General features: G+C 38.1%; 1 protein-coding gene across 1 annotated transcript; it reads right to left on the bottom strand.

Annotated features, from left to right (window-relative positions):
* Positions 1–882: 882 nt before the first annotated feature.
* Positions 883–12,922, bottom strand: LOC124157477 (26S proteasome non-ATPase regulatory subunit 10-like). Its single transcript, XM_046532212.1, has 5 exons — positions 12,650–12,922; positions 12,479–12,577; positions 11,894–12,040; positions 6,354–6,523; positions 883–1,208 (listed from the first exon to the last, which is right to left on the bottom strand). Exons 1-5 carry the CDS (start codon positions 12,758–12,760, stop codon positions 1,031–1,033), a joined length of 705 nt encoding a protein of 234 aa, XP_046388168.1. The 5' UTR covers positions 12,761–12,922; the 3' UTR covers positions 883–1,030.
* Between the last annotated feature and the right edge of the window lie 1,218 nt (positions 12,923–14,140).

The raw sequence follows: 14,140 nt of genomic DNA, 5'->3' as shown, positions 1-14,140 counted from the left end.
TGGTTTCTGGCTGACTGTGAACCTGGGGGTGATCTACTCCCTATGTTCAACCAGACCAATTAACACCTCATTATGTTATCTAATTTGCATTATGGATGGAACCAATAGTATTTCCCGTGCTTACTTCATCACTTGAAATTTAGATGCTAAGGCATTTTTCAAATAACACACTAGAAGAGCAATGAAGGACCCAGGAAAACCGTTTTAGAAATATGGATTCCAGTGCTAGACAGAAAGGAAAATTCTATTTTTATAATTTTTACTGCACCCACTATCTGTGAATAGCTAATGTTTCATGGAAGTAAAACAAGTTATGTACCTTTTAATTATTCTTTTGATTTGTGTTGGCTTAACGCCACCACTCGTACTGTGCACCACTGTGGCACTGCTGTTGATGGTGGCTGTACAGTAAAGTACCAAAAAAAGGGGATGTAGTAGCTTAATACAATAGTGCATAAAATGTAGCATTTGGTTGTATACAACTTTTTATAAGCACGAAAAATGGTTCATTTGATGAAAATGTCGCCTATGTTCACAGATATCCCAGCAAAAATAAACTCCATTTTAGATGAGACGTGGCCGAAAACATACTACGCAAAAAATGATAGCTGGGTCTTTGTGTTTTCATACTGTGATGCTAGACATTGAATTTGTATGGCACAAGGGTAATCTAGTTTGAAAATTCCCAGTTGTATGAGAACATTTGCTCTCACTCTTTGAACATCTGTCTGGTTAACAGACACTCCCCTTGTTAATGCAGCCATTTCGGAGTCAACACTTTTTTAACCATATGATTAACAAAAAAACTGGCATAGTGTGAAATGTACTTGACTAATAATGGGTAAAAGAATGTACCAAATGGAAGAAACTTTAAAGAAGAACTTGGTCACAAAGATTTTATTTCTTGTTCACGACCATAGGAACAATAATCTTTTCAAGATAATTTACAACCAATGCGTCAAAATGACAATGGCAAAACTTAATGTTAAATTTAAGAACAACTCTGGGTAAAAAACAGGGGAGGGAACAATCATCCAGATGAGAACAATGGCTGTCTAGACTCTATCGCCTCCTTTAGACGCCTTGCTAAGGGATGACTAGCAAGCTGCAATGGCGTCAGCTTCTCCTTGTTGACTGCATCAATGAGGGCACCATGCGACACAAGGAAAAGTGCTGCCTCACCACGGTCCTCCTCGCAAGCAAGGTGCCTTATGATTCGCCACATAGAAACATGCAAATACATTGCAGTGATTAAATCTGGCTTTTGGTATGAATACATGGTCAGGTAAGATCAGGTATGATTCTACAATCATCCACTAAGATATTTAAGATACAACTCATTCAAGCATGATAGCATTAGGAATGCAGCAACAATTTGCAAACGCAATGACAAAGCTGAAAATACTACGACAGCTGCCGTGTGGGTGGACTGAAAACCAGTGAGATGAAAATGTCCACCTAAACTGAATTCAATAACTTAAGTGTGGAGTAAAATGCATATACAATTTGGAACAACTGAACTACTCATGTGTCATGCATATGTATTTACAAGCTCAGATAAGGGTACTGGCAACCCTATTAATTCTGCTCTTACTGCAAGGAGCTAGCAGCTACAGTAGGTATTTTTGATGAAGAATTACCAAATCAGGATCAACACCTAAGTCAAATGCACCCATTGTGAAGATCACTCCAAAACAAGTTCTCTCGTAAAATTTCAATACTTAATTCTTCTTCTTCTGGCATCCTTGACATACTCTCAGTTACGGCCAATGAGTCAAAGTTTGTAAACCAAGATTTCATGATGACAATCACTAAATAAATCAAATGATTGGTAGAAAAAATAATAAACTCCTAAATAGCAGGCATCAAAATTTTGTGGTTGGAGTGAGAACATGAAGAGCCACATTATTACTATTACCGTACAAGCGCGTGTAAGAGGCGCACCTTTTTTCCCAGAAATTGCAGCCGAAAATGGGGGTGCGCCTCTTACACAAACTTCTTATCTTCCCCCTTCACCGGTCGCAAGCCCAAGGGGAACTGAGTGGCTTTGGTTTTCAGCGTGAGTCAGTCATCTGAAGCCCTGGGTCAAAAACAAGCGGCAGGCAGGGGAGTTTCTCCCTTGGTGACGTATTTTTAAAATGCGGCTGTTTGCTTTTCTTGTACGCATAACGCCGTAATGTCGGTACCCCAGAGGTGAACCTGGAAAAGATCGCGTGGGGTTTTTTGCTCCGGAGGGCGCGCTAAATTTACTGCCACGAGTGGGCATCCTGCGGTTTAAAAAATTCGAACGAGTGTGTTCATTGTTGGACTAAATGGTGGAAAGAAGAAATCGGAAATGCTAATAAGGGAAGAGCGCTGAAGGAGAGGTCGAGGGGAAGGAGCGCGCTCCCTCCCCTCCGTATTTCAAGCAACGAGACTATGAGCGAAGGAGCAAGGGAAGAACACGTCCGATCTTGCATGTGACGTTGTTGCCTTCAAAGCGAAGGCGCAGCAATGTGATATACGCTGTTTGCATTGCCTGAAGTTTCCAGTCTGTCTCCTCTTGTTTGAATGCGCTTATGCTACGCTTGTTTCTTCCGAAATTGTTCTGTTTGGACTATGTTGAATATTAGTAGCCTTGTTTCAACTATAAATCTTTCTGTCAATCAATTAGAGCTTAAAAAATTTTAATTCTGTCAGATATACGTGTCGCTTTAGGTCTCATTCTTGATTAGAACCTCGTGCATGTCATACAATTGCTGAAAGATATCGAGATATCTTCGAGCTCAGTATGTGACTCACCTAGCATTTGGCCTCCAGAAACTAGGAGAATTGAACCTGGTAGACCGAAAAAGGTCAGTTGATGAGATGGGGTTGGGATGAAACACTTTTCTATTGATCTCCTGTAACTTGATATTTTCCTATTTTCCAGTGGGGTATCGGAAAGGAAAAAAATGGCAGAGGCATTGGCCGATGGAGGGGCGAATGTGGTTCCGTTAAATCTACGACGTGGTTATTATCCTACGACGCTGAGATTGCCCCGATTGTTGCCCAATCTCTTGGGAAGGCTCATGCTACGTGCCTGTCGTGTTTTGCCTTAAAATTTTCCACGGCTGCAATTCTGTTGCAATACTCCTGCGGGAGCTTTTAAACAAAATTATTCGTGAGTAGGACTAGCATCGTAGAGCAACGGCGCATGCGAAGAGAGGATCGGAACTCTTTCTACTCCTTTTTATGCCGCTATTACTACCACAGTTATCAAAAATTCCTCTTTCAATTAGCATTGAAAGAGGAAATTTCGATAACTGTCGAAATTCCAGGCATACGTCTGCAACACCGCTCGATAGGATAAAAAAATGCCGGAAAAATGTTTTTTCTTTATAGCTTCGATGCTCAAAATAGGGGTGTGCCTCTTACACACGCTTATACGGTAAATCTACATACAGTAAACTCTCGTTATTACAAAGTTCATAGGACCCAAAAACCGGAGGATCGAAATAACAAACTTCATATGAGAGTTTCTTTTAGGAATGATCGCAAAAAAATGCCATGGCAAAATTCCTTGTATCTTCAATTAACATTGAAACTTGAAGCTTGTACGTGGTGGAAGGGCTCTATTTTATCAATAAAATACAATTTGTTACTTCCACAATACACATGTTTTAAAAATTCCGACCGGTTTCAGCTGCTACACCATTATCAAGTACATAAAATATCTTCCTATACTTATACTCGCGCTGCGGAATAGCTTCAGAGTCATGTGCATGATATAAGTGATTCAATTATCCACAAATACAGTAAGTCCTCAAACCACAAACAAGATGCATTCCGAGACCTCGTTCGTAGGTTTATAGACCTACGCAAGACATCAAAAAGTGTGGTTATCCTGAAGAACGCAACACTGTATTACAATTTTACAATAAGTCATTGTACGAACCAATTTAGCTGAGTGTCCGACGTGGAATGAGTCAAAAAATGCACCCTCCATCGGAAGGAAGAATTGGCGAAACCCTGAACAGTTACTGACCTCACAACGGATTTCATTGACACTGCTTTCAGATTGTGCCCCAAGTGCAAGTTCCTCCACCACACCACAATGTGTCGCATCAGTCAACTCAAAAGGTGCCAAATTTGAAATTTCAGGTACCCTTGAATAGCGGTAATGAGTGGGTCACCATAAGTCCACAGGAATGAAGGTTATTATATGATGTTGCATGGATACTGAAGTATCTCCTACAGAAGAAAGAACCATAATAGACACTCTTGGGCACAGTGCATGAGGAGATAATGAAGCATACTGAGTATGACGTCGCGCAGTGTTTTTCTACCTAAATGCCAATGCTTATCCTAAGAACTTCGTGATAAAGTTCATTTTGTAACCATCAGGACTGGGACTGATGTTTGTAATTTTGTAATAACGAAAATTTCGTAATAACGTTTCTTTCACAATAGAATGGATTAGCCTTTTCGTCAGGATCAATGATTTGCTTCATAAAAATGAGAACTTTGTTATAATGTTGTTCAAATTAACGAGAGTCTACTGTAATACATACCTAGCTAGCTACCTAAGAGGTGTTTGGCAGAGGGCAGGTGTTTCCCAAGAGAAAAAGCACTCCCCAAGGAACACATAATGCAGGTGGTGCAAGCAACCAATTGTTTTATGTCTTGTTTTACACCGCACAAAAGACATAAGGATGAACAAAATTGTACATACAAGCATGCATCTAAAATATCACCAGGAGGTTAGTAATAAAAGTTGAACATGCAAGATAATCATCAAGTAAAGTAATAACTGAGAAATTATTCCAAAGAAATAAAGTTTTCAACAAAATAAAAAGGAACACAAAAAAAACTGCATCTGTGGAGTAAAATAATGTGAATATTTTATGGTTATTGGTCAAGATGTACTAATATCAAATCCTATGCTCATACCTAACTCAAACAGGTGCAGTCAAACTTCTTTATCACTAACTTCTCGGGATCATGAAAAAATCTTGTTGATCGGAGGTTTTTGCTGCGTAGAGGGGGAAAAAAGCATCCCCACTCTTAATGTTATCGTGGATGGTTGCCAATATTAATAATTCCACTTTTGCGCATTTCTCAGTATTCTCGATGCACTTTTCAATATTTATTCTATAAAGGTGAGGAATAGTTGGCTTGAAAAATAATCATCATTACAAATAAAGATAAATGAAATTAAGATGCAGGAGCAGATCTTTTATCAAGCATTATGATCAGACAGAATATCTATTTTACGAAAGGTTTTAGAATTAGAAAAATAATTGGTGATGAAAATGACATTAAATGTGCCCTAGTATAACTCAGGCCTCTACACACTTCTTTACGCCAGCATTACTACCTACTTCTATCACAAATTACATCACTGATATAGAGGACTAAAATACAGCTATATTCTTATTTATTTAGTTTTAAAGAGGTAGGAAATCAACTCAGGACTAAAAAATTTGTTCAACAGAATTTTTCATAGTTAAGGGGTTCCTTAAATGGGGGATAAAAATGCATTATTCTTATAGGAGGAAAATTAGAACTTAATGTCTTTGTTCATTATTGGAGGAACATAGGTACATCCTACAGAGGCTTGCTCTATAGATGTTTGACTGTAACCAATTTTGACAATATATTTCTGCTATTAAAGTAATCCATCAGATCAGATTTCTGAATTCTCCAACAAAATTTCACAAAAAAATGTCATATCTGAGGAAAAGGGGCATACCTGTGTTTTACAGGATTAAGACCTTAGTCCCTCGTGAGAAAATTTGGTGACTTCATGACACGACTCAATACAAAAAAATCACCTCAATACATTTCATCATGGGAAACCAGAATTATATTTAAACCTCATAGTGCTTGAAACAAGTTTTGTTCAGATATATGAATGAGCAAAATAACACCTCAAGTCATGACATTCTTTCCATCAGAAAACAAAAAGTAGAGACACTAGAGTGGCAGAAAAATTCTAACAATTCAGCCAAAATCAGTTTAAGCACGCATGCAGAAAAGCTACAACATGCAATCTCACCGTGATATGTAAAAGTTATTAGCCTCCAAATGATCACACAAGTCACCAAGAACTCCAAGATATTCCAAAATAATTCAATGTTACTTTCGTAATTTTTAAAATATGGGGAAACTCATTGATGGAGGAAGTAATATTGCTCTTAATCTTGTACTTAGGAATTAATATGACTAAAAATTATCATTAAAAATTACAATCATATAAATTATAAATGCTTAAATTTGAACTGCTTTTGTTTATCGACATCAAAGCTGACCTTGTCTTCATCATTAATTTCTTTTCAAATTTCTACATTAACATCAAATAGTTTTGGAACATGAGAACATAATAAACTTACAAAGGAGTATTTCCATAGGAATCGGCAACATTTATTCTGGCATCTCCTTTGACAACCAAGGACTCCATCACAGAAATAATTCCTTTTGAAGCCGCACGGTGGAGAGGTGTAGCTCCTCTCTCATCCTGGGCATTTGCATCGGCTCCTTGATCCAGCAGCAAGTCTACAACCTAAAAGTAAAAATAGGCAAAACTAATTTCTAGAAATAAAAGACAATATATAATGCAAAATAAAGCTTCAGATAAGATCTTTTTCATACATTGAAAGGGTGTGTTCAACCAAAAATTTCATACTTTTGAAAGTATAATGATAAGGTTTCTTATTTCAATCTAATTTGGAATACAAAATGAACATTCAATACAATTTAGGGGAATTCTGGTGTATAAGTATAATTACAAATTATACGTACATAACGATAAAATCAACCAATTTTGCAACCCCTGAGTTCAATCCTCAAATAGAAATTAAAAAATAATATCTTATTTCAACCTAAATCTGCGCAGATATTTCATGAAGTATTGTTCTTTGGTAGATAAAATGTTACTGTAACCACACATGAAAACTTGATGTACCCCAGCTAATACTTCCTTTATCCTCCTCCACTCCAACCCCCCTTATCCCACTGTCTGCTGTTCGAGGACTTTATCAACACAGGGAAATCCCTTAACCCAACCTTCACCATCATCAGGTGTTCTGCCTGTCGGCAGGTCCCTTTCTCTAACACTGTCTCTATTCTTTCCTGTTTCCGGCCATTTCTTTTAAGTCTCTACATATTTCCATCATTAAACTGTCAATTGAATTCAGCCTTCTTCTTCTTCTGTTCCCTTCCACCGTTCCCTCCTAGGCTACCTTCAGAATGCCATTAGCTCTCATCACATATCCCAGCCAGTTACGCTTCCTTTCATTAATTTTAGCCAGCAATATTCGTTCCTCATCTATCCTATTCAACACTTGCTCATTCCTGACTCGATTCATCCACCGTATTCCCTCCATCTTCTTCGCCCCAATCCTGTCCTCTTCTCTCTTCCCCATCGTCCAAGTCTTAGATCCATACATAAGCACACTCCACACACAACACTTCACCTATCTGTTCCCCAATTTTAAGTCCAGTCCCTTGTTACACAACACTCTTTTCTCCTTCTTAAAAACTTCTTTTGCCATTCCTATCCTTCTCTTTATTTCTCCTATACTCTTTCAGTCCTCTGTTATTAAAGTTCCTCAGTAGCTGTATGTACTCACATTCTCTATTTCTAGGGAAGTGCGAGTAGTACTTTTTGATCTCGAGTCAAGTTGAAACCTACTCGCGAGTATTGAGTCGAGTCGAGAATGACATTTGTGAACCAGGCAGTTCTGAAATGCATGCTCCAACATATTCCCATTTTTTCTATTCTGAATGCTTAGCTTGATGTAAAAGGGAAAGGATAATGAGGAACTTTGATGTAAATCATGTCAGAATTAGGAAAGTACAGAAAGTATCAAAGGATACAAAAGTATCGCATAACAAAATATGAGCGGTACAGTGGTCCACTCCGAATATGCCGCTGGTTCGGAAGATGATCAGCCAACGAGTCTGACAAAAAATATTTGGCGCCCACTTCCACTACAATGGTGGTTGATTGATACCTATAAAACAAACTGAATGTCATAGGCTATGGGATTAGAATGACTTATCGACTTTAAAAATAGTATCATTACACGAGTTTTCTGATAGTGCCTCCTGTCGGTAGATTTCTGAACTTAATGGCCTCAACAGCTCTGTAACCGAAACTACTTGCCTAGACATTCGTAATACTACTCAAAGCACTCGAGTCGAGTTCCAACGACTCAACTCAAATTTTCGAGTACTCGCACATCCCTATCTAATTAACCTCTTTTGTCTTCACTCTCGTACCATCCATATTCACTTTCATCTCTTTAGTCTTCTTAACATTTATTTTCATTCCATATGTTTCCATTCCTTCCTCGAACCCTGTTATCAATACCTGCAGTGACTCAGTATCCTCAGCTAAAATCACCATTTCATTAGCAAATCTAATGCATCTCATTTTTACTTCACCAATTCTTATTCCTTTTTCTCTTTCATTCAATGTCTCACTTATCATGTCTTCAACATATGAGGGTTGTACCATAGGTAAGGTTCCCAATGAGCTAAAATGTTGAGAGAAGGTGCTAGGCTATATGACTACATATATCCCACAATTGTGCTGTGCACAGTGGTTCCCAAACTCTCGAGTCCGCCTATCCACGATTCACTATGTCGCTCATTATTGGCTTCACAACCGTTAACAATGAAAGTGTTGATCCTCTTTCCCGCCAAGTGTGAGGATCGAGCAGTAATCCGATTTTGCCTTGCAAGGAAGTTAACGCCCGTGGAGATTCATCGGCAACTGACTGAAGTTTATGGTGAAGAGTGCATGTCCGTTCAGCACGTCCACAAATGGTGCAGAGCTTTTACTGAGGGTCGCACGGAAGTTCACGATGAAGAACAGAGTGAAAGACCGCCGGTTTCGGATGCAATTATCCAGAAGATCAACAGTGACCTGCACAAAGATCGGCGGGTCACTGTCCGTGAACTTGTTGAACACATTTCTGAAACTTCCCACAGCACAATTGAAGGAACTTCAACAGAAATGTGGGGTTATGACAAGATGTGTGCTCATTGAGTCCCCTGGATGCTGACTGACGTACACAAGGAGCAACACCTTGATTTTGTTAGGAAATTTCATCAATAATGTGAGGGGGGAGGCAACAAGAAGAAGTTGTTGGAGTCTATGGTCACAGGTGATGAAACATGGGTGTTTCATTACACCCCCAAAACAAAACACTTAGGTGCCAAATGCTTCAAGAGTGCCAATGCAGTCCGAGCAGAGGTCACATGCTTCCTCAATGGGTTGGCAGGAGACTTCTTCAACTTAGGGATACAAAAGTAGGAGCACCGTCTTCAAAAGTGTGTAAAAAAATGGAGACTACGTTGAAAAACAGACAAAAGGGTAAGCTTTTCAATAATGCGAAAATTGATAACAATTAACAAAGTTTTCTACTTGTAAAAAATATGGGAACCTTGCTTTTGGTACAACCCTCATGCATATTGAACAGATTCGGAGACAGGTAACATCCTTGTCTAACCCCTCTACCTGGCTCCGCCCATTCAGTTATGTTTTCATTCACTGTCACTGCTGCCCTTTGTCTCAAATACTATTCAATTTTTAGTCTACTTCCCTGATCTTTATAATTTCCATCAGTTTCTTCCAATTTACCCCATCGAAAGCCTTTTCCAATTCTATAAAACACAGACTTATTTCTTTGCCTTTTTCCATAATCTCTCACCAATCATCCTCAGTACTCCTATGGCGTTTCTCGTTCCTCTTCTTTACCTGAAACCAAACTACTCCTCACCAGCATTTTCTTCTATTATAGTTTTCACCATTCCATTGAGCAGTGTTAACAGAATTTTAGCAGCATGTATAATTACACTGAATGTTCTACACTCAGTACATATTTTTGTTCCAATCTTTTTTGGTATTGGTATCATCACAATCTTTAAGAAGTCCTTCGGCCATTTCCCAGTATTATATATTTTGTTGCAAAAATCCACTGGCTCATTCAATCCCTCTTCTGTTAAACATAAAACTCGGGTTGTACCTATTTAAATACACTAGCGGACCTAACAATGTTTTACTTTATTTTCTATACTGAAAAGGTTTCACATAGTTAACAATAATTGAAAATTAAAACTTTGTGTATGTTCACAGTATTTATTATTGTACTATGCGTTTCAGCGAATCACCTCCGCCATGATCAGGAACAAATGCAGGTTTCAATCAAGAAGTCTTATATATCCAACTCAGAGTTGGCGGAAGTGGGAGAGGGGTTGGGGGTTAAAGAATGGGGTAATGGAGTAAGGAAGCAGTTGGGATAAGTGAGGAATTGGGGTTCGGTTGGAGGTTTTAGGGGGGAGGGCTAACAGCGGGGAATGATTCAGGAACTCAATATCGTTGATAAGTTTTCCTCTTCTTTTTCTCCTCTAGGTGATCTCCCACTGCTCAAGTGCATCTAGCTGATGTCGTTTTTCTCCGAAGGCCAATATTGTTGGGGCGAAATCACACGAATGGCCCTCGTTGATGAGATGAGTGGCTAACTGGGACTTAGTGTCATTCTTTTCAAAACACTTTTTATATTCCGCTGCCCATACTTTGAAGTTCTGACCTATTTGACCTACATATGTTGAGTCACACGAGTTGCAGCTGATTTCATAAATGCCGGATAAAGGGAGTCCAATTTGTCTAACGATTTATCAAATAATGTTTTCAGCGGCACTGGGGAATAAAAACCGAATTTGAATCAGTCTCTCGGAAGAACTGAGAAACTTAGTAAGACTCTTTGCCTACATATGGTAGTTTCACCCACTTCTTGATACATATTTGTGGTCGATTGAAGGTCTGTGATTTCTTTGATGGCCTTCTTCATTCGTGAATTCCATAATATCCTCTCAATCAGATACCCATCGTAACTGTTAACTGAGGCGATGTGATGGATGTGGTTCAGTTATTTAGCAAAGGACTCTAGTGAAAGAGGAATGTTCACAAGTCTATTAATCATTGAGTGGAATGCTGCCATTTTAAGACTGAAAGCTCGGCATGAATCAAACACAAAGACAAACACAAAGTTTTAATTTTCAATTATCATTAATATGTTCCACAACATCTCGTCAAACACAGTTGAATACATCACACAGTTAAGCCTGAAGTTTTAAGTTTTATGAATTGGATTTATTCTGTACCATAAGAACTGCCATACCAATTTTACTTTTTCCCAGGCTACAACAAATAAATGAGTTTTAAAGCTAACAATACAGAAAGATAAATAGTAAATCATTTTAACACTACACCACAATGTCAGACAGCCTATAAACATTGATAGAAATAAGATATTTGGTAATGATTTTTTCAGTAGCTGAAAGATGTTATTTGATAAGATACCCCAAGCCCAAGAAGAACAAAAGGAGACAAAATTCTGAATGCCAAAATTGAGTCCCAGCAGAGGACTGATACTCAACAAATAAATGTATTACTCATCAGGATGCTGAAACACTAGGCATCACAAGGATTATTTTAGTATCTGTAATACAAAATCATTTAAATCACCTGGGAAAATTTTTCAGAGATTTCTATATCCAATACATGCAAAAAAAATTATCCAAACCACACAAATAAAAATACAACATAAATATTCAAATAACCCTATAGACCTCGACCTAATCGTAGAGAACTAGAAAGATCTTCCCGAAACATACCTTGAGCAAAACTATTCAATTTATGCAATATAATTAAGCTACTTGAAGGCTGATGAAAATACATGACAGTAATCATAATATTTCCGCAAAAATATTGCACAGCCCTCGACTTCATGCAAAGGAAATATATGTTCTATCCAAAACAAACATTCAACCACACAGTTCATAGTGCTACAAAGAGCAAGTAATGGATAACAGAAAACGATCCCCTATTTATAATGCATCCAATGATAACATTAATTCATACCTCCTGCCAGCCTTTGGATGAAGCATACTGAAGAGCTGAGTGTTTCCCACTGTTGCTACAGGAAGGGTTGGCACCCCGAGATAGAAGTAAGCGCACAACTGACACTTTCCCAGCAGAAGACGCCAGCAACAAGGGTGTAGCACCATTCTGTTGAAATAAAAATATTTGTGGTCAATGATTATATTTTTCCGCCAATAAAATCAACTTTGGGCCTCATACTAAGGATTCATTTACGCTATCATTTTAAATGGTAGAAGAGCAATGAATAGTTACAGCACAAATTATAACATAAGGGTTGGAAAGACAATGTGGCAAAAATGAAAACATTAATTCACATTACCATTAAAAGATACATCAAAACATATCAAAATGGCAAACAACAACAATTAAACGTATCAAAAAGCGTTTAGCTTATAAAACTGGAACAAAAAAATCAAAAAAGTCACGATATTGGCGCGAGAGATAGGCAGGACGTTCTGTTGACGATTTTTCCATTCACCATTGAGAGTAGCTTTTATTACGATAAAACCTAATGAGAGCCGTAATAATCCAAACACACATATATTATCAGCATACTCTACTCACATCATCAAGGGGATCCACAGGAGAACCTAAATCTAGAAGATATTCGACAATTTCTGGATGTCCACCTAAAGCCGCCCAATGAATGAGCATTCGCTCATTCTGAAATCAAGGATTATTGTTAGCCCTTCGATGAATTCAAACAATAGCAATTTTTTTAGCAGAAAAACTTACCCCATCACGCTTATTAGCATTGGTTTCATCCTGACTTATTTTGAATTTAAGAATACCTATGTTCCCTAAATATGCCAAATCATGCACAGTGTCGTGATTTCTACTTGCCATAGCAAAATTATGAATTGATGAAATAAGAGCGAATTTATACTAAGTATTTCCAGCAGTTAAGTTTCAATGCACAACTTCATGCAACGTAATAAACATTAAAAACGCCAAACTCATGTAAAAGCACAGACACGACCAATCGCGGTCATCGTTACTGAACGATATTTCGACATATCGATAGAATATCGACCTCATGCAATCGAACCACAACACATCGAACTTGTCGATGTGTACATAAAAAACCGCTCCGTTTAAACGCAGCTGCCGGAATTAATCAAAGAGATTAGGCCACTTTGGCCGAAAAAATTCCAGTCTTGAATGCTGAGAAGGACTCTTGTTCCCAATACTTGACGATAGTGAGAGTGAGAGACCCTAATAGCATATAACAGCCTAATTACCGTGGAAAATTACCATCATACTCTTATCACTAGGTTTTATGTAGCCTTTCCCATATTTGCGATACTCTACTGCTTAAATAAATCCATCCTCTTCCAAGAGTTCAACTACAATGGTTCCTCGAACTCGCATCTTCATTTTCCCCTTGCGCTGCCTGATGAGGTACTCCCACCGACACTTCGAAAAATAGCCAAAAAACAGCTACATACTTTCTACAGATATGAAATACCGACGAAATATACGCAGAAATTGGTTCACGGAAATAAAAACCCAATGCCGAGAAAGCACGATAGAGAGTTCATTCGATTCATTGTAACCTATTTACATAGCCACATCGCGACCAATGTGTACATTTCTTTTTCGTACTTTTTCCGCATTGCTATTCAGCACTTGTCCAAATGTGTAAGTTGACACACAAAAATATACATATGCGTGAGTTTCTGCTAGTTAATAAAAGCCAACACAATATAGTTTTTAAATTTAGGTGGAACCAGTCGCCACGTCTCTCGATAAGGCCCAAAACTCAGGCGTAATAACAATTTCACTACGCATCGTAATACCAAAGTAACATTTGGAGTAACTGTAATCATTAATTAATCACAATCAGAAGTTAGATATTCTCATTCCATAAATTGTTCCCATGTAAATTTTACCATGGCAAATCAAAATTTAGAGAATAATCGAAAGGTCATCATCATCATCATCACTGGTCAACAATCCTAGGATTGGTTTGACGCAGCTCTCCACTCAGTTCTCCTATCAGCTAATCTTTTCGCACCTACGTATTTCTCCTCTTTCACATATCTCTTTACTTTTTCCATATATTTTGTTCGAGGTCTTCCTTTTCCATTCTTGCCTTCCACTTGTCGTTCGACGATTGTCTTCATCAGGCCATCGTATCTCAAGATGTGGCCTATAAGCGAAAGATAAAATTTAAAATTAGTGATCATGAACCAGAGGAATTATTTAAAAGAAGCAGCCACGTGA

The sequence above is a fragment of the Ischnura elegans genome, chromosome 4, assembly GCF_921293095.1.
Source record: "Ischnura elegans chromosome 4, ioIscEleg1.1, whole genome shotgun sequence".
Classification (NCBI taxonomy): Eukaryota; Metazoa; Arthropoda; class Insecta; order Odonata; family Coenagrionidae; genus Ischnura; species Ischnura elegans.
Note: the sequence above shows the minus strand (reverse complement) of the source record. Positions and strands in the feature narration are given on the sequence as shown.

Excerpts from the sequence above, each read along its gene's own strand:
- LOC124157477 (XM_046532212.1), bottom strand. The coding sequence starts at position 12,760 with ATGGCAAGTAGAAATCACGACACTGTGCATGATTTGGCATATTTAGGG. Across the intron at positions 12,041-12,478 it reads CTGTGGATCCCCTTGATGAT|AATGGTGCTACACCCTTGTT; the intron begins GTGAGTAGAGTA and ends TTATTTCAACAG. Across the intron at positions 1,209-6,353 it reads TCCTATGGAAATACTCCTTT|GCACCTTGCTTGCGAGGAGG; the intron begins GTAAGTTTATTA and ends GCGAATCATAAG.